This window comes from Castor canadensis, chromosome 14 (assembly GCF_047511655.1).
Source record: "Castor canadensis chromosome 14, mCasCan1.hap1v2, whole genome shotgun sequence".
In the NCBI taxonomy this organism is placed as follows: Eukaryota; Metazoa; Chordata; class Mammalia; order Rodentia; family Castoridae; genus Castor; species Castor canadensis.
The window spans coordinates 9,198,828-9,221,066 of NC_133399.1; the positions used below are offsets into that span (position 1 = coordinate 9,198,828).

Here is a 22,239-nt window from a genome sequence, read left to right on the forward strand (position 1 = left end):
GATAGCCCCTTTATAAAGCAGCCTGCCTGGGGTATTTTGTTACAGTAACAGAGCTGACCAACACAGAAGGGCCCAGATGGTGAGGACACTGCGAAGTCACCCATGACATCATGGATGGATGCTGGATGTGAGGGCTTCCTGATGGCCGGGACTGGGGTGTGAGGAATATCATGACCTTCCCCACGCCCATGCCTTGCAGCCTAATTCCCAGTGGGAAGTGACTGGGCCATGATAGGGCCTGAGGTGTGGGGTTATAAAAGGGTCCCCAGAGTCAGGCACTGGGGGCTCAACGCCTACAATCTTCAGGAGGCACAGTTCAGGAGGATCGTGGCTCGAAGCCAGCCCAGGGCAAAAATGCAACTCTACCACCAAACGTAATTAAAGTAAAAAATGGTCTGGGGATGTGACCCAAGTGGAAGGTGCCTGTGCAGCAAGCCCTGAGCTCAAAGCCCTTCACAGCCCAAAAAATCCAAGTGGGAAGACAGACAGAAGTAAAAGGAGAATGCTGAAGCAGCTTCATGCTGTCAGGTCTGCTTTACCCGGATGTTCCACGCGAGCGGGTGGTGTGCTTGTCAGGGAGGCACTTCCGCACTGTGCCCATGTAAAGCCAGGCCCTACAGCTGGGGTGCCGCAGGTGCAGGGCACCTGCTTAGCAAGTGCCAGGCCCTGGGTCCCCACCCCCGCCCAGCTCTGCAAGACAACAAAACAACCAATTAGGACCTGAAGTGAAGAGCCCAGTATGGGCGGATGGGGGGGCTTCGTGGAGTGAGACTAGTACGAAGAGACCTGAGGCCCTGTGTGCATCTTGACCTGAGGGGATGACAGGAAGGGATTTGTCCCCTACCAGCTGACACAAGACATAGGTGTACTGTCTCCCCCTGGGGCTGAGAACTCGGCTGTGCTGTCCCATCCCCTGTACTGTAAAAAAAAAAAAAAAAGGCAAAAAAATGAAATAAATGAACATGGTCTCCAAGCAGTGCGATGGGCACCCCTCGCTCACTCAGGACGGGGCGTCTGGATAAACCCAAGAAGCGGAAATGAAGCAACTCCACCTGCCAGAAACCAAGACCAAAGTACGGTTTCCACTGCAAGGTTCAAAATCCTAAACCGAGCCACTTTAAGTGAGGGACCACCCTGTAACTAAAAATGCAGTAAAAATCCCAGGAACATGGCAGAGTGCACGTGGTATGAGGATAGATGGCTGAGGGTCTCTGGTCACAGCCCAGCGTGGGGATGACTGCTCTAGGACAACAGCCTGTGAGCGCCGGCCTGTGGGACTGACAGGACACGGGACTGACTTTTCATATGAGGGTCAATTCCAAACTTGCCACTGGACATTCACCAGAGCCAGGCGTCTACAGAACATGGAGCAATTTTCAAGTGAAATACTCACACAAGTGGAATGCCCCTAATCTGAAAGTCCAAAATCCGAAATACTCCAAAATCCGACACCAGCAGTGGAAAATCCCACGCTAGGAAACCTTGTGACTGCCTCCAGGTGACATGGGAAAGGTGCATGAAACATAATAGGTTTTGTGTTTATAGTTGGGCCCCATTCCCAAGATACCTCATTATGCACCCGCAGATCTTCCTGTGTGAGACTAGTGCAGGGGCTCACACCTGTTAATCCTAGCTACCTGGGAGGTGGGGATTGGGACAACCACAGTTCAGGCCAGCCAGCGGCAAGACAGGTATGGTAGGTAGTGTGCACCTGTCATCCCAGCCGCGTGGGAGGCACAGGTAGAAGGATCGAGGTCAGAGGCTGGCCCTGAGTAAAAGCATGAGACTCTATGTGAAAAATAAACTAGAAAGGGCTGGAGGCGGGGCTCAAATGGTAGCACGCCTGCCTAGCAAGCACCAGGCCCTGAGTTCAAGCCCCAGTACAGACAAGACAAAAAAGAAAATCAGAAATCTCAAACACTTCTGGTCTTCAGCATTTCACGTAAGGGATACAACAGAAGAATTTGAAGCAACAACCACCACCCAAGTGTCCCTTCCACAGAAACAAAGGCTGTGATGGAAAACAGTTTTGTTTTTTACACATCAAACAAGAAGTAAGGCTATCACTCAAAAACGACTACAGAGCTGCAAAGAAAGTGCTCCAAGGTCCCGCAGTCACACACGGTCACTACAAGTCCTCTGAGTAAGAGACACAAACGGGCTTCCTCCCATCCACGAGAAGGGGGGTGTCGCTGGCTCAAGATCAGGCCTGCGTGGACTCACGGGCCACGTGGCTCACTGTCCACAGAGGGGACGGCGCCATCTGGGTTGAAGTACCACTGGCTGGGGGTGTCCGGGCCCGCGGCCTCTTCCCACACCTCCTGGTTCATCAGCGCTGCCTCTTTGCTGGCCTCCGCAGACAGTTCCATCACCTGGGCGAAGCTCCTGTAGGCAGAGACCACGGAGGCACCTCAGGGCGGGCCACCATCACCTGCACTGTCTGCAATGGGAGGCAGACATGGCTATCTGAAAAGATCCAACCCATCAAGCCCCGGGATCGCAGCAGGTGGCGTGAAAGACAAGACTCACTCGCCCACTAATGTGGCAGGCCCTGGGGGATCCAACACCCCGGCTCTTGAGGCCCTCCTATGAGTGGCGTGGTGCATATAGAACCTGCGCGGTCCTCCCAGACCTCACGTGACCTCTAGATGACATACAACACCTGACTGATGTCAATGCTTCCTGCGCAGTTGTTAAGCAGTATCGCTTAGGGCACCAGCATGAGAAGCCTACCTGCTCAGTACAGACCCAGTTGTCTCTGAAAACATCCCTGTCTGCAGTGGTTAAGCCTGCAGCTGAGGAATGTGTGACCATGGAGGGTGACTGTGTACCTAGGAAGCATCAACGCGGTGCCAGGCACTGTCCCTAGTGAGGGTAGCACAGTACACACAGATGGACAAAGCCCCTGCCCTCACCTCGTCAATGACAGGGGTACGTCTGCACTCACTGTGTTTTTAACCACTCCACTGTTGGGGCCAGCTTGGCTGTTTTCCTGGGGTTTACTGTGTCTGGTAGTCACCTTGATTTCCCTACTCTGAGTCCATAAGCAGCTTTCTGCTAGCTCTGCAAAGTTGCAAGCCTCCAGCTAGCTCTGCAGTGTTTCCTGTACCTGTGACCACATTCTGTAGGGGGTTGGGGGACAAACTCTGTAAGTATTTAACCCAGCTCCTGACACAGATTGGGGCTCAGGGCTATGAGAAATTATCTCCCGAGTCCGCGAGTGTAATAAACTCCCCAATTCCTGAAAAAATGGTCTCAGTGACCTTGTTTCCCTCATCATTTCCCGCAACACAACTTGTGGCCCTGCCATCTATACACCTGTGATGCGTCCTGATGGGAGACACAGGGCCAATGGAGGTGACAGCGGCTTCTCAAATGTATTAGGCACCTCAGGAAATGTATTTAGCATTGAAAGGAAGAGAAAACAGATTTGGTGGAACATATGGACAGCCCACCCCTGGCGATGTCCTGGGGGAGGTGACAAGAGGGGTCCTGGGGTTGAGGGTGAATGGACACTGGGTCAGAATGAGGCTAGCTCACACACACATAGGGACACACGTGCTATGAAGCCATCGAGCTGCCCTTAGAACTGTCCTTTACTGTGTGTCCTGATGCTTCAAGGTTCCCGAATCACCTTCCCCAACCCTGGCCCCAGGGAGTGGGCCTGCTGCATATGCCCTCGGCCCTAGGTGTGACCCCAGCACCGATCGATGTGTGACCGTGAGCAGAGGATGCCAGTAAGGACAGGAAAGCCCCCCAGCTGCCCAGACTTCAGGGATCTTCCGAGCTAGGTCGTGGCTCCTTTGCTGTCCCCTCTTGCCTCTCTGCACTCTGGTGCTGTGTGACACCACTGACCCCGCACCCCATTACTCAGAACTGACTCAAGAGCGGGTCAGTATAGGGAACCACTGTCTGGACTCCTGGACAGTTACCCAGCACATGGATGGCACTGCCACCTGCTGGCCACTCCTGGCCTGAATAGCACGCTCAGGCTCCTTGCCCGACCCCAGCAAACGCCATGGCTGCCAAAACCCAGCACCACCAATGTCACCAGGGGTCAAGCCCCTCACAAACGGGGCACCGTCTTTCACGTAAGATGTCACCTCTCACCGTAAGCTGGCTTCCGTGGCTGGGGTGCAGCTCAGCGGCAGAGCACTCGCCTGGTGTGCTGAGACCCCGGCTCCCACGCCCAGCGACGCTCAAAGAGAAAGGAAGGAAGATGGAAGATGTTTGCCAGGATACCTGCGCAGCTGAAGGTCCTTCTTCACTGTGATGTCCCTGAGCTCGCTCAGGAAGTCCAGTGCCTGCCCGTTTGCTTCCGAGCTGTCAAAGCCAAGTTCTCTCAGCAGCCGGCAGGTGGTCGTCAGCTCAGGCTGCAGGGCATCTGGAGGGAAGGGAGTTGTTACCAGGGACGGGTCGGTGGTGCTGGTTTCCAGGTGGCCGAGGTGCAGCCACTGGTGCTGAGTGGCTCCAGTGGTTAACAAGGTCCAGAACAGTGCAGGAGGCAGGGTGAGGAGGAGCTGGGAGAGGGGACCAGGCTAGCACTCTACCTCTTAAGCCACTCCACCCGCCCTGTTTTGTGATGGGTTTTTTCCGAGATAGGGTCTTGTGAACTATTTGCCCGGGGTGGCTTCAAACTACAATCCTCCTGAGTTTGAGCCACTGTGCCTGGCTCACACCTATTATTCTGTAAGACATATGCTAACAAAAATGCAATAGCAATTGAAAAAACAACAACCAGGGCCAGCGCCGGTGGCTCATGCCTGTAATACCAGCTATTTGGGAGGCAGAGATCAGGAGGATCATGGTTCAAAGCCAGCCCAGGCAACTAGTTCATGAGCCCCTATCTTGAAAACACCCACCACAAAAAAAGGGCTGGTGGTTCAAGGTGAAGACCCTGAGTTCAAGCCCCAGTACTGCAAAGAAAACAGAACCAAACTGTAACAACCATGCAGCGCGTGTATCTCAGAATCACTGGACTTTTCCTTTAGAACACGTTCAACGTCATGCCTGTCCTCCTTCACTTTGGAAGAAGCTGTACTTTACTCACGTTCATTTCCTCTGAGGCTGCAGGGACAGGTAGTAGTGCCCTTGGGAATCCCCTGTGTTTTCATCCTACCTCAGATGAACTCAGCATGGAGGGCTTGGAGGGCGAGTCCATGGTGTGACGTGAAGTGGGGACGCTCCACTAGACAACCACGACTGACACAGACAGCTGGCCCTCCCTTGCCACAGTTCCCTGTCCAGAGAGTCAACCTACCACGGATCAAAAATTTTTCTTTTTTGGTATTACTGGGGTTTGAACTCAGGGCTTTGTGCTTGCCAGGCAGGCGCTTTGCCACTTGAACCACATGCCAGCCTGGATGGAAAGTACTTTCAAAAACTGTGTCTAGGCTGCCCTGATTCCCTAGGTGCAGTGTAACTTCGCAGGCAGCACTCATGTGGGATTAGGTATGGTAAGTCACCTAGAGATGGCCTAAAGCCGAGGTGAGGGTGTGCTCAGGTTCTATGCAAACGCTATGCCATTTTTTATTTGTTTGTTTGGAGACAAGGTCTTGCTATGTATCTCTGGTTGGTCTTTCTACAAAAAAATTTTTTTTTTTTTAATTTTATGGGACAAGTTTGAACCCAGGGCCTCACACTTGCTAGGCAGGCACTCTACCTCTTGAACTACTCCTCTAGTCTCCTGGTTGGTCTTGAGCCCTAGATCCTCCTGCCTTAGTCTCCTGAGCGCTGTGACTACAGAAGGGCACCACCGTGCCTGACTCTGCTATGCCATTTTATAGAACGGACCTGAGCATGTGCAGATTTTGTTTCGTTGAGGGGCCTGGAGAACTCCACAGACAGTAGGGAGTGGCTGTGCTAAGCTCACTGAAGCCTCATCTTAGAAACCAGGGCACCAGAGAACAAATGACGACGCTCTGGGAAGACACTTGTTTGCCCTGCAGAGGAGCTGAGGACAGAGCACAGCTAGTTCAGACAATGAAGCAGTAGCTGGAGCCCTATGCCTGCTCTGCTAAGAGAGCAGGTGGGGATGGAATTGGTGACTCTGTCACCAGGCAGGCCCACATCCCAACCACCAAGGCACACCTGTAGGGCCGGGGCTCAGAGGACCGCAAGTGCCCCAAGAATACCTTTCGACAGGCCAGATCACTGTGGATCCCTCAGCCCTGGGTTCAAATTCCAGCCCAGTGGCTCACTCAGAGTGGGTCCCTAGAGTAACCTCAGCTTGGCTGGCCCCCAGTGTCCTCTGCCCTCTGTGGGGGTTAGGGGGAGATACCCATCCCAGTGCTGTCAGAGGACAGAGGTGCCAGGCAGTTTGGCAGTTGTGCGGGGGTGTTCCTGCCCTCCCCACATGCCCCCCTGCAGCTGGGGTGCCCATGTCCTACCTAAGAGCTGCTGCCCGTCTCTCTCCAGGTGGATGGACTGTATGGGTAGCTCGTGCCTCGTACTGTCCAGGGCTGTGGCTAAGGCCTTGTACTGCTGCTGGAAGCGTCTGGACACCGCCGTGAAGGGGCTGAGTAGCTCTATCTGCAAGCAGGGGAGGGGCTGTGAGTGGGGACCCTGTGGTCAACCTTGGGGAAGTAGGTGGGGTTTTAACGTTCAGGGCTGCGTATGCGTGGGAAGCTTAGCAGTGTACAGACAAGACACAGCCCTGTTCCTCAGCAACCTCTAGGGGACCCCACAGAGAGGACGAGGATGTGACGGGGTCCCCAACTCTCCGCTGCCATGGCCCAGGCTGTTCCAGGAGCAAATGCAGAGTCACCTTCTAGTGCGTCCTGGGCCTGGGCTCCTCCAGGAAGGCTGGATCCTCTGCTATGGGGCCCTCGGCTTAAACACCCGTTCCGCACGTGGCCATCACAACACGTCCCACCCACCCTCAACTATGGAGCCGGTCCTTACTCCACAAGCTTCACTCAGTCCCCCGCCTGGCTGTAGGTGTCCACGTGAACACGTTAGGTGTTGTGGGCTGAACTGTGCCCCCTGGATTCTCATCTGCTGTTCCAGTTTCCAGTATCTTAGAGTGTGACACCCTTGGAGAGAGGGTGTTTTGTTTTCTTTTGCAGTACTTGGGTTTGAATTCTGGATGCCATGCTTGCTAGGCAGATACTCTACTACTTGAGCCACTCTCTCAGTCCTTTTTTGATTTTTTTAGATAGGACCCCACATTTTTGTCCAGAGCCAGCCTTATACTGTGATCCTCCTATCTATCCCTCCCATGTAGCTGGGATTATAGGCACGAACTATCACACCTGGCTTGTTGGTTGAGATGGAGTCTTGCTAACTATTTGCCCAGGCTAGCCTTGAACCTCGATCTTCCCAATCTGTGCCTCCCAAGTAGCTGGGATTATAGGCATGAGCCACTGCACTTGGCCTGTAGAGAGGGGGTGGTCAAATTAAAATGAGGTCAGTAGAGTGGACCCAAATCCAATATGGCTAGTGTCCTGGTACAAAGAGGAAATCTGAACACAGAGACATATGAATATGAGGAGACAAAGGCAGAGAATTCTAGGATACATTATCCATCACGGCCCCCACAGAGGCAAGCCTGCCCACACCTGGTCTCTCAGCTTCCAGAACAGTGGGAGAACGGACTTTGGTTGTCTGGGCCACCCATGTGGGTATCCACTTATAGCAGCCACAGGAAACTTGTGTGCTGGGTGACGTGGTCCCTTCTCCCTGGCTGGCCTCTAGGGTCCTCCACGTCTTCCAACACTGCAATGTACTCCAACGTGACCGTGTCCCCTGCTGGCACCCTGGCCAAGCATGTATCCTGCTGTCCCACAGAAGCAGGCACTCGAGGACCACGCGCACAGGAGGGTGGGAGTGCAGGTCCCCACTCTGGGTCCCACTGTGTCACAGCCCTATCCTTAGACAAGCTGTCATGCACACCTGGGAAGCAGACTGCGTGGACACAGGGGCCCGCCACCAACCTGAGTGTCGAGGATGGCCGCCAGCTCCCGCTTCCTCTCGCACAGGGCCAGGCTGCGCCGCAGCTCATCCGCCTGCCTCTGCAGCCGCTCGCGCTCCCTGCACATGGTCCACAGCTTCCTCTCCGCCTTGTCCTCCAGCGCGGCCAGGCTATTCTCCATCTGTGAACCGTGAACATGAGGCAAGTTCAGTCTGAAGGGAGCCCCACTCACCCACAGCATAGGGTGCTGTCTTCACCTTCACAGTCAGCAGGCTCAGCAGCAACGTCTCGGACTCCATCATGTCTATCACCTCCACAACTTCCTCAAAAAGACAGAAAACATTGTCTCAGTCCATGGTGAACTGGGGCACACCCAGTTCCCCCCAAGAGGGGCAGAACCTGAACCTACATGTGCCATCTGGGCAGCAGCACTGGGGGTGGAGCCTAGGGCCTCACGTGTGAGAGGCAAGTGCTCTACCACTGCTCCGCCCTTGGCCCTGGGTTCAAGTTTATCATTTTACAGTTCCCTCCAGTCACACTCTCTGTGAGCCTGGTGCTCTGGGAGGAGGAGGGAAGCCTGGCCTTCTCTTGAACCCAGGGGATGAGGATGAAGCTGCAGCTGGGCATGCCAGGCAAGCGTTCACCACTGGATCACACCCACCCCTGCGAGTGGACCTGGGGAACCGTAACCTCTGTGAGTGATTGGAGGACACATATGGTCTTGATTTTCATCCCAAAGGGCGTGGTTGTGTTGCTCACTTGGTAACAGAGCCCCAGGGGTCGGGTGGCAGAGGTCACACAACCCGCCACCTTTTCCCTTCACACACTTACTGGGCTCTTTCTCTGCGGGGCACTAAGTGTGGTCAACCTGGTTTTCTTTGACATTGTCTTTTCCAGTTGTGGAGTCTTTCTGAACATGCTTTCATCTAAGGTAAAGAAAAACGTTAGCCTGGCCTTGGTGGCTCACGCCCATAATCCCAGCTATTCAGGAGGCAGAGATCAGGAGGATCATGGTTCGAAGCCAGCCCAGGCAAATAGTTCATGAGACTGTCTCGAAAAAAATCCCATCACAAAAAAGGGCTGGTGAAGTGGCTCAAGATGTAGACCCTGAGTTCAAGCCTAGTACCACACAGACGCAAAAAGAAAAATGTCGCATTTTATTTATATTTTTTGGAGACCGGGTCTTCAGGCTGGCCACTAACTGTCAATCTTCCTACCTCAGGAGCCTTCTAAGAGCTGGGACTACAGGTATAGCCACCATGCCTGGCAAGAAGAGCATTTTAATGATGAGAAACACATACGGACACCCCTGGGCTTCCAAATGAGGTACCTCTGGATAAACCGTCATAAGTTGGAAATGCCCTACTTAAGTGGGAAATGCATGGACTGCACCCCCCGCCCCAGCACCCCAGCTCAGCAGTTCACACACCCTCCTTGTGTGTGAAGGTCTGCCCTCCTTGTGACAGCGGGGCTGCCTGGGCACTCCACTCGCTGGTGCTGCCCAGCATCACAGAAGGGGAGGAGTGCAAAGGGCTGGCCTGGGAATAGACCCGGATAAACCATTCCAGACATACCACTTTTGCACCATTGTTAAGTTCAAAAAGTCCCAACTTGAGCCACTGTAAGACAGGGCTGCATCTACTTGGGAAGCTGTTGAGGTCTTCTGCGACCCTAGTGGTGACAGGGGGTAGAGGGGACACCTGGTTTACCGTTAATGGCAGAGAGGTCCAGGTCCAGGTCAGGCGGGGCTGTGCCATGCCCTTCCAACACGGTGGACTGCAGGTTCCCCTGAGTGATGCTGCTGTTGTCCACTGTCCAAACAAGAACCCCGACTGAGCAGTGCTGGACGATGCTGTGATGTCATCTCCCACTGGGCCCTCACGGGGCTGCCCAAACTGTCGCTAAATAAACCTCTTTTTAAAATGAAGTTCCCACACTTGGGTATTTTCTTATAGCAAGAGCAAACTAAGATACCCCCAAACAGGCCTTCATTTCCCTTTTTTTAAAATAACAAACACGTCATGTCCACAATGAGAAAAGCTGGAAGTTCTCCATGTCACTTTGGTGACAGCTTCTAGAAGGTGGACTTGGGGGAGTGCAGACGAGGACGAGTGAGCCAGGACAGCACAGGGTCAGGGTAGGTGGGCCTCTCTGCTCAGAGGCTGGTTCTCAGAGCTGCTGGGGACACAGCTGAGTAACTTGGGAGGTGATGCCACAGGGCACTCCGTGACAGCACTTCTCTGAGGCCACATGGGAAGGAAGTGGTCGCCCTGCTTCCCTGCCATCCTGCCTCACCTCCCCACATGTCCCTAACCTGTCCTGCACTCAGACTCCGCCTGGCTCTGTCTTCTGACCTTCCCAGAGGGGAAGGGGAGCTTCGAGGTAATGGGGTCACTGCTAAGTAACGACGCTCTCCACGTCCACAATTCTCACCTCTGCTCTTCTGGAGCGTGCTGCCTTTCCTTCCCCCTTCAGGCGCCTTCCCGCGGGCTTTTGCTGCATCTGCAGCAGGATCCTGTCATGAGAGCACACGACGTTCAGACGACATCGTCCCCGCCCTGGAAGGGCAGGCCAGGTCTGTAGCATTTGTATCCACTCTCACTTTGAGGTGAGGAGAGGTTTAGGAGTTTTGAAGCTCTATCTTGAACACACAGGATGAGCAAATTTTGTCATAAAGGGGACAATCACAGGCACAGGACGCAGAAAACCAACACGACATTTCGGGGAGCAGTGGCTGACATGGGAGACAACAGCTGAGTGGTGTTTCTGTCTCATTTTCAGTATCTGCTTGTTTTCTAGACAGAACTTACGACTTTGGTCTTCAAGAAAAACAAAGTTTTTAAGTAGGTATTAATCCCTAAAACTTACCAAAAAACCGAGCAATGCATGGAGCGCTGCCCTTCCAATCACGCTAACTAAAGGCAAGGAGAAAGCCTTGGACAGAGCTGGAGCACTGCGCCATGTGGACGCTTCTTACTCCATGTCGTGGTGCCGTAAGAAACAAGGGCAAACAGGCCGCAAAGGAAGGAAAACACTCACTTCCTGTCTTCTTGAGACATCGCCTAAGAACCCCCAGATGCCTTCAAAACCACGACTGAAATGAAGCAGGTGAGCTCTGTACCAGTGTGACTGGCCCTGTGGCGGTGTCTGGGGCATTTCCTGATGACAGGAGCACCTGCCCATGAGGATGCGACAGACCCCTCCCCGGTGTGAGGGCCACCATGCAATCCCTGAACGGAACAAAAAGGCAAAGGGGTAGAACCTGATCCCACTGCTTCCGCCTGCCCGATGGGGCAGCCGTGTCTACCTCATCTGCCCTCAGACAGGATCAACACCGTTGGCACCCCCGGCTCTCGGGGCTTTGGACTGAGATACGTCACATCGCCACTTCTCCTGGGCCTCGTCGCACATGGCTGTCAGGGGGCTTCCTGGCCTCCAGTCTCACGGGCCGGTCCTCGTAATAACCGTCCCTACGTTCCACGTAAGTCACGCGTGTGAACGCAGGAAGTGTAAATCCCACACACGGGGACATAGCTATGAAATAAACCTCTGGTCCTGTTTCTCTGGAGAACGCTAATACAGCAGGGTTGCAAGGTCCACGTAAGAGCCCACCGCGAGGGACACGGGGTGACACAATCCAAGCACGCTACATATACACGTATGAAAATGTCCCCTTGAAACACACTACTTTGTATAATTAATAAGGTCACATTTCTAGCAATGAATACATTTGGCACTTGAAATTTAAAGTACCACGTGTAACAGCACCAACCACCAGCAAATACTTAGGTATCGACCCAGCGAAACGTGTGCAAGGCCTAGACGCTGGCTGCCAGCGAGCCAAGAGCTATTTAAGCGGCAAGTATACCACGTCCATGGATTGTTAGTGAGATGGCATTCCTCTTAGGACTTAGGGACGCAATATAATTAAAATGTCACAGGAGGGCTGGGGTGTGGCTCAGTGGAAGAGCGCATGCCTAGCAGGCAGAAGGCCCTGGTTGGATCCCTAACACGCACACACATGCACGCACGCACACACATGCACGCACACGCGCTCAGCAGGAATTTTGCTAGCACATGACAAGCTAACTTTAACGTTTCTACTAAGGGGCGAAGGAACTAGAAGAGTCTAAGCTGTTCTAGAAAGAGCAGAGCGGGAGGGAGTCTCATGCTACCTCATTTCCAGACCGAGCCCAAAGCTGCTAAGGAACCTCGGCAGCGGGGACTGGAGCAGGAAAGACAGGCATAACAACGGAAAGACGAGTCCAGAAGACACACACACACCTGGTCAGCTGTACCGTGCACGGTCATGAGACAACACAGTGGGGACAGTCATTAGGACGGATGGGGCAGACGCAACTCGGCAGCCACACACTACCAGAAGAGCCTGGACCCCAACGTGTCATCATGTACAAAACTCGAAATGGATCACACACCTAAACTAAAGCCTAAAGCTGTGAACTCCTGCAAGACACAGAAAAAGTCTTGGGTAAGGCAGAGATTTCTCAGGTAGCACACTGACAGCACAATCACAGAGGCAGAAAGCGCCGGTGGCTCATGGCTAGAATCCTAGCTCCTCAGGAGGCAGAGATCAGGAAGATGGTGGTTCGAAGCCATGCATGCAAATAGTTCATGAGACCCTAGTTTGAAAAAACCCGTCACAAAAAAGGGCTGGCACAGTGGCTCAAGGCATAGGCCCTGAGTCCAAGCACAAGAAGTACTGCAAAAAAGAAAAAAAAAGGAGAAAATGCTAATAAGCTGGAATGCAGCAAAACCAAGACACCAATGAAAGGACAAGCCGCTGACGCACAGAGGACCTGCAAACTACCATGCAGACCGACTGTGTAGAGCCCTCAAAAGTCAGCAGTAAGAAAACACATCAATGAGCCAACTTAAAAAATGGGCACAGACTTGACCCAATGAGCCACCAAAGATGTAAGGGTGACAGTAAGCACAGGAAAGACGCTTGACCAACTGTTTTGGAAATGCCATACCCAGCCGCACGACCAAGATGGAGAAGGACTGACATGAGGGCTCCTGTGCTCGGTGGGAATGCAAAACAGCATATCCACTTTGGACAAATAGGAGCACAACTAAGTGTATGCTCACCTTACAAGCCAGCACTACCTCTCCTGAGAGAAAAGACAACTCATCCATCCAGAAACACCCAGGAATGTTTACACATTCCTGTCAAGGATCCCTAATCTGAAAATCTGAAATCTGAAACTTTATGAGTGCCGACATCATTTTTTAAAAATGTTTTTGCCACCCTGGGGTTTGAACTCAGGGCCTCACGCTTGTAGGGCAGGCAGCTACCATTTGAGCCACTCCGCCAGCCAAGAGCTGACATGATTGAGGTTCAGAAAGTTTCAGATTTTGGAGCATTTCAAATTTCAAATTTCCGGATTGGGGATGTTCAACAGCTACAGCCTGTGCAAGCATTCCAAAGTCCAAGAAACTCCAAAATCTGAAATCAAGCATTTTGCATAAGGGATACTCAGCCTGTAAGGACTGTTCAAAATCACTCAGATGGAAATATCTTTCAACTAGCGAATGCACAAACACTGTGGTGCATCTCTAAGTGGAACAGAATTCAGACATAAGAGGGAAGCAACAGGGCTGGGTGTGGTGGCTCACGCCTGTAATCCCAGCTCCATGGGAGGCACAGGCAGGATTGTGGTCTGAGGCTAGTCCCAGGTAAAAAGTGCAAGACCCCATATGAAAAAATAACTAAAAAGCAAAGGGCTGTGACGGGGCTCAAGTGGTACAGCACCTGCCTGGCAAGGGTAAGGCTGCGAGCTACCATCAAAAAGAAAAGAGGAAGCAACAGGTGACAACGTGGATGACTGGAAATGCACTCCACCAATTGTTAGAAGGCAAATGTAGAAGGCTACCTACTGTGTGACACCACTGACTGACCCGCAAAACTGCCTGGGCTGGGAGAGGCTGGCTCACAGCACGAGGGTTTGGAGATGAACTGTTGTGAGTCTTGACTGTGGAGTGATTCCATGATTTATCAAAACCTTATGCTGATCAGGGTGAGGCGACTGTGCAAGTGCACCTTGATTTTAAAATGAAAACAAAAAAAGTTACAGCTTACAGATACAAGGGGGCGCTGTAACTAAGCGTTCAAGGCAACATTACAATTTTGAAATGTGGAATGTGACCTTGACTGAAAGTCACTCCAAGAAGAGGATCAAACAGCGGCTGCAGCCAGGTGTGGTGATGCACACCTGTAATTCCCGTGCTTGGGAGGTGGAGGCAGGAGAACCGCCAGTCGGAGGCCAGCCTGAGCTACAAAGCGTTTCAGACCACGAAACTGTCCACGGCTATGAACCAAACTGGCTGGGCACCAGTGCTCACACCTGCGACCCTGGCTACTTGGAAGGCTAAAACTGGAAGGACTGCAGTTTGAGGTCAGTCTAGGAAAACAGTTTGAGAGACTCCATCTCCAAAATAACCAGAGCAAATGGACTGGAGGTGTGGCTCCAGGGGTAGAGCGCCTGCTTTGCGAGCATGAAGCCCCAAGTTCACACTCCAACCCCACCAAAGAAAACAAAAACCAAACAAGAAAAAGCAGGCTGGTACAAAAGTGTCACTTTCCTAAAGCTGGATCTGAAGCCAGTTTCTGGAACCTGCTATCCACCCTACCCAGAGCACAAGGCGGGCAGCAGGAGGGAGTACCTGACTTGATCGTACAATGAACGAAGGCTTAGGAGGCAGAGGGAGTGACTTTCCATCTCACCATGCGCTCTCCGAAACAAAATATGCAGCTGGGTGACTGACTGACTGCTCTTACAACTTTGCACACTGCAGGTTCTCATGGGGTTCGGCACTTCCCACACCACTGTCTACAAAGGTTTTGTGGTGTGCCTACACAGCAGTTTCCTGAATGCTTCCTCTGACAGTGGGTGATTTGAGTGTGCGGTTCTCCCTAAGACTTCACAGGTATTTTTTAGACAAATGGAAGACTTGCTTTGGAATCCTCAAGTGGATTACACTGAGCTCTCCTCACTCACAGTCTGAAAATAGTAAAGGGAAAATTCCAGAAATAAATGATTCCTAAGTTTTAAACTTCATGCTGCTCTGAGCAGTACGAGGAAATCTCACACCATGCCAGCGTGTCCATACCGTATATACTATTCTCCCGTTAGTAACTTAGTGGCTGTCTCAGTTGTTAGGTGTGACTGTTGTAGCCTAATGCTGGTGTTCAAATAACTTTTTTTTGGTGATACTGGAGTTGGAACTCAGGGTCTTGCTAAGCAGGTGCTCTACCAGTTGAGAAATTCCACCAGCCCCAAGTAACTTATTTTACTTAGTAATGACCCAAGGTGCAAGAGTCATGATGCAAAGGAGACAGCAGGACATAGAAATTTAAGGCAGACCACTGCTGGCATTGTCTGCAGTTTCAGGCATTTTTCTCCCACAAACCAGGAGGACTAATGTATTAGGTGATGCGACACAAGGCAAGAACAACTTTATGTTTCATGACTTTACAAAAGGGACTTTGCCCCCTCAGTTCTGGGGTTTGAACCCAGGGCCCTGTGTTGGCCAGACAGGTGCTCTACCACTTGAGCCACACCCTAGCCCTTACAAAAGGGGTAGAACGCAACTGCATAAAGGGCTGGGGTCTCAAAGGAACTTTGGCCCTGACCCCAAAACACTCTCTTAGGACCAGGCTGGGACCACTCATGTGACACGAGGACTATCTCGAACAGTGTGAATTGCGTATTTTGTTACCTTTCTGGTTTTCTTCTCATACTGCAGGTATCGGGACTTGACCACTCTTCCTCCTGTGGGAACACATTGCTGCTTTATAACAAAACTGTGATAAGGACTGAAAGACCCAGCAAACACTCGGGAGCCCATACTGAGATGGGAGGTGCTCCGGCCCTCTTGCTCTGTGACAGAAAGAGAGAACTTCTCCCTCTGCTCCCCACAGACTATCCCTTCAGCACCCTTTCACATCTAGGGATGCCTACCACACACGAGAGCATCTATAGGGCACCTACTGATTCTAGGGGCTAGCGCAGGGCCACAGAGTTCCAGAGGACTAGATCAAGGAAGACTGTGAAAAGGAACACGACAGAAAGTTAAGGCCAGAAGTGCACTCACTCAGACAGGGGAGGGAAAGGAAGAAAAACTTTTACTGGGGCCTTCCACTTCCTCCCTGGGGACATGACCCTAACAGCACCTTCCTGCCAGGGTGTCTACAACCCACTCGTGATACCACCACTCACTTCCCTCATCCACCCACCCATAGCATGCAGGGGACCCCTCCTGAGACCCACTCAGGGTCCAGGCCCTCCTCAGACACAGCTGCATCCCTTGGTGACGGTCCAGCCCCAGCTGAACCCTGTTGCAGCTCCTGCAAGGCTAAGCTTAGTCCACCATTCTGTCCCCACCCCCTAGGCCCACCCACCTTCAGCCTCAGGGGCCTGCTCCCCGCGTCACTGGGAAGCCAGCACCCTTCCACTGCAGCATCCTGCTTTCCTTCCTGGATGGACCTGTGACCCCCCCACTACGGGGAAAAGAGCCCAGCCCCACCTCCCCAGGCTGCACCCCACAGCCTGTCTCCACCAGAGCACACTGTTAATTCTCTGCGCCCACCGCCCCTCAACTCACACCCAGTTCTCTGTTCCCTATCATAGGAAACACCCCAATGCTCTGTACCCACTGCATCCTCGTCCTCCCCAGTCTGCCTTTCAGGCCCACCACGGCCACTGCTTTCTCCCTGATCCTGAGGCCGGCAACTGTTCTGTCCACACTATCTAAGCCCTCTGCATCTGTGCTCTCCAGGCACAGGGAGCACTCGGGCCCCACTCCTTGACCTCCAGGCTGCCCCTCTCTTGGGACTGACAAGGTTGGCCTGCTGGGTCCTTCCGCTCATGAGCCCCAAGTTCTTCTGGGATCTTCTGGCCTCTGCACTGTAGGTCCTGTGCTCCAGACCTGCCACCTCCTCCCTCACCCTGTTCCTGACAACCTGACCCCTTGCACTGCCTCCTCCAAGGCTCTCCTCAGCTGGTGCCGTGGCCCTCACTGGCCTGCTCTGCTGTTCTGCCCACAGCATCCCGTCATAAGCCCCCTGTGTCTCCTACCCCGAGGACAGGTATGTCTGTCTTGCTTTGCTTGCTGTGACATTTCATCAATGACAGGGAGTAGGGGCTCAGAATATCAAACTAATGCATCTATCTTTTTTTTTTTTTTTAAATCTTATTCTGTTGTGTTGAGGTTGGGTGTCACTCTGTGGCCCAAGATAACCTCAAACTCCAGGGCTAAAGCAATCCTCCTGCCTCAGCCTCCCAGCAGCTGGGACTAAAGCTGCACACCACTGTGCCTGGCTTTGATTTTGCACTTTTTAAAGGTGCCCATAGCAGAGACTTCTCCTGGTCCTGAACAGATCCAGGAAGTGTGACAAGGTCAAGGCCACACAGTTAACTGGTCTGGCTGGGTGGGATTGTTGTCAACTGTATCTTCATGCCAAGACTGGATTCTGCTGATGGGGACTAGGGTGGCAGCAGCAGCAGCCCTGGGAGAAAAGAGGCAAGCCTACAGCTAACAGAAACCCAGAGTTGGTCAAAGAGCTGCAGTCACCCTGGGCAATCCCCAGGTGGGGATGAGCCATGTCTGCAGAGTGAGGAACAGGCAGGTGGGGCTCAGAAGCTGTGGACAATCAAAAGGCCAGGCACCTAAGGATCAAGGCCAGAACCAGGCAGGGTCCTGGGAACAGGCCACATGGAGGGTCTGCCTGCCCTGGAGATAGCAAAGGGTGTGGGTGAGGTGCCCGACCCACACTGGGTCTTTCCAGTACCACCAGGCAAAGGCTGTGCTCATGGAGGCTCCTGAGGCTCTGGCTGCCTTAGACAGCAGGGACACAGAAGTTTCAAGTTTCTGGAAAACTGGAACGTGACTGTTCGACCAGTGGAGAATGGTTGACAGTGAGGGACACAGTTTGTGTCCAAGGACTGGGTAGCACTTAATACACGAATGGTTATGTGCCAGGTTAACACACTGGGGTGGGGTGCGGCTCAGGACAGAGTGCCTGCCTAGCATGTGTGTGGCCCTGGGTTCCATTACAGCACTGCAAAAAAACAAAACAAAACAAAACCAAAAAAACCCCAAAAACTAAAGTCACCACATGACTCTCTAGATGGGGCACTGCCACATGGCACACACTAACAAAAAGCTCCACATCAGAATCAACTGCCCAGGCTGGGTGCCGCTGAGGCCCGACAGGATGGGGGCTGTTTAGTGACTCCAGATTTCCAGGTGAAGGGGACGTTCGGGCACCCCATACAGCTGATGCACTTTCACAGTGGGAACTGACACCAGGCTTTTAGATAACGAATGGAGCTCGGTCTCCACACCTGTCCTGGACACCTCCTGAGCTCTGTGGCTAAGAGACCTCTGATGTCCAAATGCCCGCCACTACCTCCTGGGTTTGAACGTGGCGCCTCATGCTTGCCACTTGAGCCATCGCCAGCCCTCTCTGGTCTGTTTGGAAGAAACCCCACTTTAATGGCAGTGGACCCTGGTGTTGCTCACCTTGTACTCTCTTCCCTTTTGCCTTGGTGCCACCAGGGGCGGCGGAAGCAGCCGCAGCAGACTTCCTATGAGAGAGAGAGAGATCACATTTCATCTCACCGCATGAGCAGCACAGGGAAGCAGGGAAGCAGACAGGTACTCTGCCAGCGGGAGCTTGAGCTCAGCTTGCTTGTGATAGCCCAGTCCCAGTGCCAGCCACCCCAGGACAATCTCAGCAAAGCCAGGCCACCTCAAGGAAGAGTGACAGCCTCGGTCACATGGGCCACATGGCGGAGCCAAATTCCTAGGCTGAGAAAAAAGTGCTGAAGACTGGAAGTTTTTGTTGAGCATAAAGATCTCAAGTTAGCCATGGGTTGGTTCATTCATTCCTCAGATGTTTATGCACCTACTGTATGCCTCCGGGGTACAGCCAGTGAACAAGACAGAGCTTCTCGCGGCTTCCCTATCAGGCAAAGTGAACAGTGGCCCACGCAGGTAGGGGGTGTGAAGGAAGGACAGAAAGTTCAGGTATCTGACAGAGGACATTCTGGGACAAGGATTGGACAAGGCCCAGCACACCGGGCAGGAGAGGAGTATGTGGACACAGGACTCGATTGGCCTGTGGTTTGGTTGGGGAAGATGGACAGGGGTGTGAAGTCTGGAAGGACTGAGGGCCAGGCCAGGCTGGAAGAACTAGAATGTCCAACTTAAGGACTTGGACCTGTCCCTATAGCTCAGGGAGGGCAACCCTTCTCTGTGAAGTGCCAGACGGTACATATTCACAATTTGTAAGGCGTGTGGTCACCGTTCTAGCCTGAAGCAGTCACACAGAATGAACAGGTGGGCTAAGCTTCAGTGAACTTTTTTTTGTGGGACTGAGGATTGAACCTAGGACACGCTCAGGCAAGCACTCTACTCTTGAGCCACACCCTGTCGCCCCCACCATCCCCCTGCGGTACCAGGGTTTAAACTCAGGGATTCGTACTTGCTAGGCAGGTGCTCTACCACTTGAGCCTCGCCTCCAGCCCTGTGCTCTGGTTATGCTGGAGATGGGGGGTCTTGGTTTTGCCCAGGCCGATCTGGACAGCTGTCCTTACATTTTCCATGCTTCCCGCCTTGGCTGTGATGACAGGCGCACGCACCATATCCAGCTTATTTCTGTTGAGATGGTGTCCCCCAGGTGGTTAGGATTAAAGCATGAGACACTGGTGCCTGGCTTTCATCTTGTTTTTGAGATAAGGGTCTCACTTTGTCCAGGCTGGCCTCAAACTTTCTCTCTTCCTGCTTCAGCATCCCAAGCAACTAGGACTCCAGGCGTGTAATCCCATCATGTTTGGCATTATTTTTTGTTTGTTTTTGAGATAGGGTCTTGCTACATAGCTCAGGCTGGCATCAAGATTCTCCTGCCTTGGCCTCCTGAGTGCTGGGATTACAGGCTTGTGCCACTATGCCCAGCTAAAATAAAACTTTCTTGACATTTATTTGGATTTCATACAATTTTCAAGTGTCATAAAATAGTCTTCTTTTGATTTTTTTTTTGGGGGGGCAACCTTAAACATTTAAAAGACTACAAACCAACACAGGAGGCTGAGGCAGGAAGATCATGAGTTCAAGGCCAGCCTCGGCTACACAGTGAGATCCTGTCTCAAAAAATAAATTATGAAAAAAATTAAAATGTACAAACCATTCCTATCTTTCCAGCCAAACAAAAATCGCTTGTCCTGACTTCCTCTACAGGGTGCAGAGCCCAGCTATGGGCAACAGGGAAACGGGCAGGGTTGGATGCAGGAAATGGACAACCTTTGGCCACTGGGAAGAAGATGGACTCTGAAGCTCTACAAAGGATAGAGCCCTGTCTGCTGTTGCTCCTTGGCTTGTAGATTAGCTCAGCTGCAGGGGATCATAGACAGAGTGGTTTAAATGTGACCTCACTTCCCACAGTTCTAGAGGCCAGAGTGTGAGAGCAGGTGTTAGCCAGATGGTCATGACCTCTTCTTTGTGGGGTGCACCATGAGTGACCAACTCTCTAGTGTCTTTTCCACACAATCCTCCAGGATCTGAAGACATTACCAGTTGTCACAACACATGGGGTGGTACTGGCACAATGGGTGGGGGCCAAGGATGTCACTCAACACGCTGCAATGCCCAGGATGGCCCCCACTAGAGAAGGAGCTGGTCTTAGGTGGCCCCAGTACCCAAGCTGAGAGCCCCTGGCGTGGCTGGAAGTGTGAGACTGAACATATAGAGATATCTCAGAAAACAGCTAACTCCTTTCAAGAAATAAGTTGGGTGTTTGTGACTCACACCTGTAATCCTGGCTACTTGGGAGGATCAAAGTTTGAGGCCAGCTGGGGCAAATGGTTCTTGAGACCCCATCTCCAAAATAACCAGAGCAAAAATGGACTGGTGTTGGGCACCAGTGGCTCACACCTGTAATCCTAGCTACATAGGAGACAGAGATCTGGAGGATTATGGTTTGAAGCCAGCCTGGGCAAATAGTTTGCAAGACCCTATCTTAAAAAAAACACTTCACAAAAATAGGGATGGTGGAGTGGCTCAAGGTGAAGGCCCTGAGTTCAAGCCCCAGCACTGCAAAAAAAAAAAAAAAAAAAAGGACTAGAGGTGTGGTTCAAGCGGTAGAGCACCTGCTTTGTAAACATGAAGCCCTGAGTTCAAATCCCAGTTCCACCAAAAAATTTTTAAAAAGGAAGCTGAAATATTATTCAGCTCTAACAGAGAATGAAGTCCTAATTTTTCAAGCGCTACTCTAACAAGAAAGAATATGCAGAATAAAAGAAATTAGACACAAAAGAGCATACAGGATATGATATGTCCAGACCAGGCAAATCCAGAGACAGAAAGGGGTTGCAACCAGCTGGAGAGGGGTAGGGGGAGGGATTACTAATGGGGTCCAGTTTCCTCTTAAAATAATGATATTCTGAAACCAGAAAACAGGTGAAAATCTTGCAAACTGAATTTACTGAAGGGCGCTGACCTTCAAATGTTCAATTTCATGCTATAGCATTTTACCTTAAGTTAAAAAGAGAATGAAGCCGGCACAGTGGCTCACAGTTGTAATCCCAGCACTCAGGTAGCTGAGGCAGAAGGATCAAGAGCTCAAGGTCAGCTGGGGCGACATAAAAAGTCACCAATAAATAAATAAAATCTATGAATGGGGACAACGGAGAATGGGGAAGAATGAGGGAAATATTTTAGGGCCGGCGCTATTAAGAGCCAGGCCCTTTTATGCGTGTTTAAACCTCATACGACGCCCATGAGGTTCAGCGGCGTCCTCTGCCCCATTCCGCAGCGAAGGAAAACGAGGCACAGAGAGGTTCAGCCACGTGCCTTGGTCATCCAGCGTCAGAGCCGAACAGGTAGAACTTGAACTCGTGGCCGGGTCCAGGGCCCGAGCTCGCGAGCATGCGCAGAGAACGCAAATAGCCGGGGCTTCGAGGGACCTGTACATCCTGGGCGGATCCGAACTCGCTCCAAGGGTCCCTGCTCCCCAACTCCACTGAGAGTCTGTCCCCCACCCCTTGGCCATGGCAGTCCCTTTGGTGCTCACAAACCCAAACTTGAGGCGCCTCAACTCACCCAGGTACGCGTCCTGAGGAGTCCGCCATTTTCCCGCCTTCTACTCAAAGTCCCGCACTTTAAGGCGGGTTCCGCCCAATCTCCACGGGTCGGACTGTACTACGGAGTTTCAGGAGGTGTGACCACGGGCCAAGGAAATGCGGGCCGAGTGCAAAGTGGGCGGGTCCTGAGCGCGCACCTCCCTCTCCTTCCTTTACTGTTGGTCT

The 22,239-nt window shown here is 52.3% G+C and overlaps 1 protein-coding gene across 1 annotated transcript; it reads right to left on the minus strand.

Moving 5' to 3' along the window:
- Window positions 1-1,328: 1,328 nt before the first annotated feature.
- On the minus strand, window positions 1,329-22,176 carry Haus8 (HAUS augmin like complex subunit 8). Its single transcript, XM_020186559.2, has 11 exons — window positions 22,034-22,176; window positions 18,458-18,522; window positions 15,653-15,705; window positions 10,346-10,427; window positions 9,622-9,723; window positions 8,744-8,838; window positions 8,170-8,235; window positions 7,935-8,093; window positions 6,390-6,531; window positions 4,243-4,384; window positions 1,329-2,385 (listed from the first exon to the last, which is right to left on the minus strand). Exons 1-11 carry the CDS (start codon window positions 22,060-22,062, stop codon window positions 2,220-2,222), a joined length of 1,101 nt encoding a protein of 366 aa, XP_020042148.1. The 5' UTR covers window positions 22,063-22,176; the 3' UTR covers window positions 1,329-2,219.
- Between the last annotated feature and the right edge of the window lie 63 nt (window positions 22,177-22,239).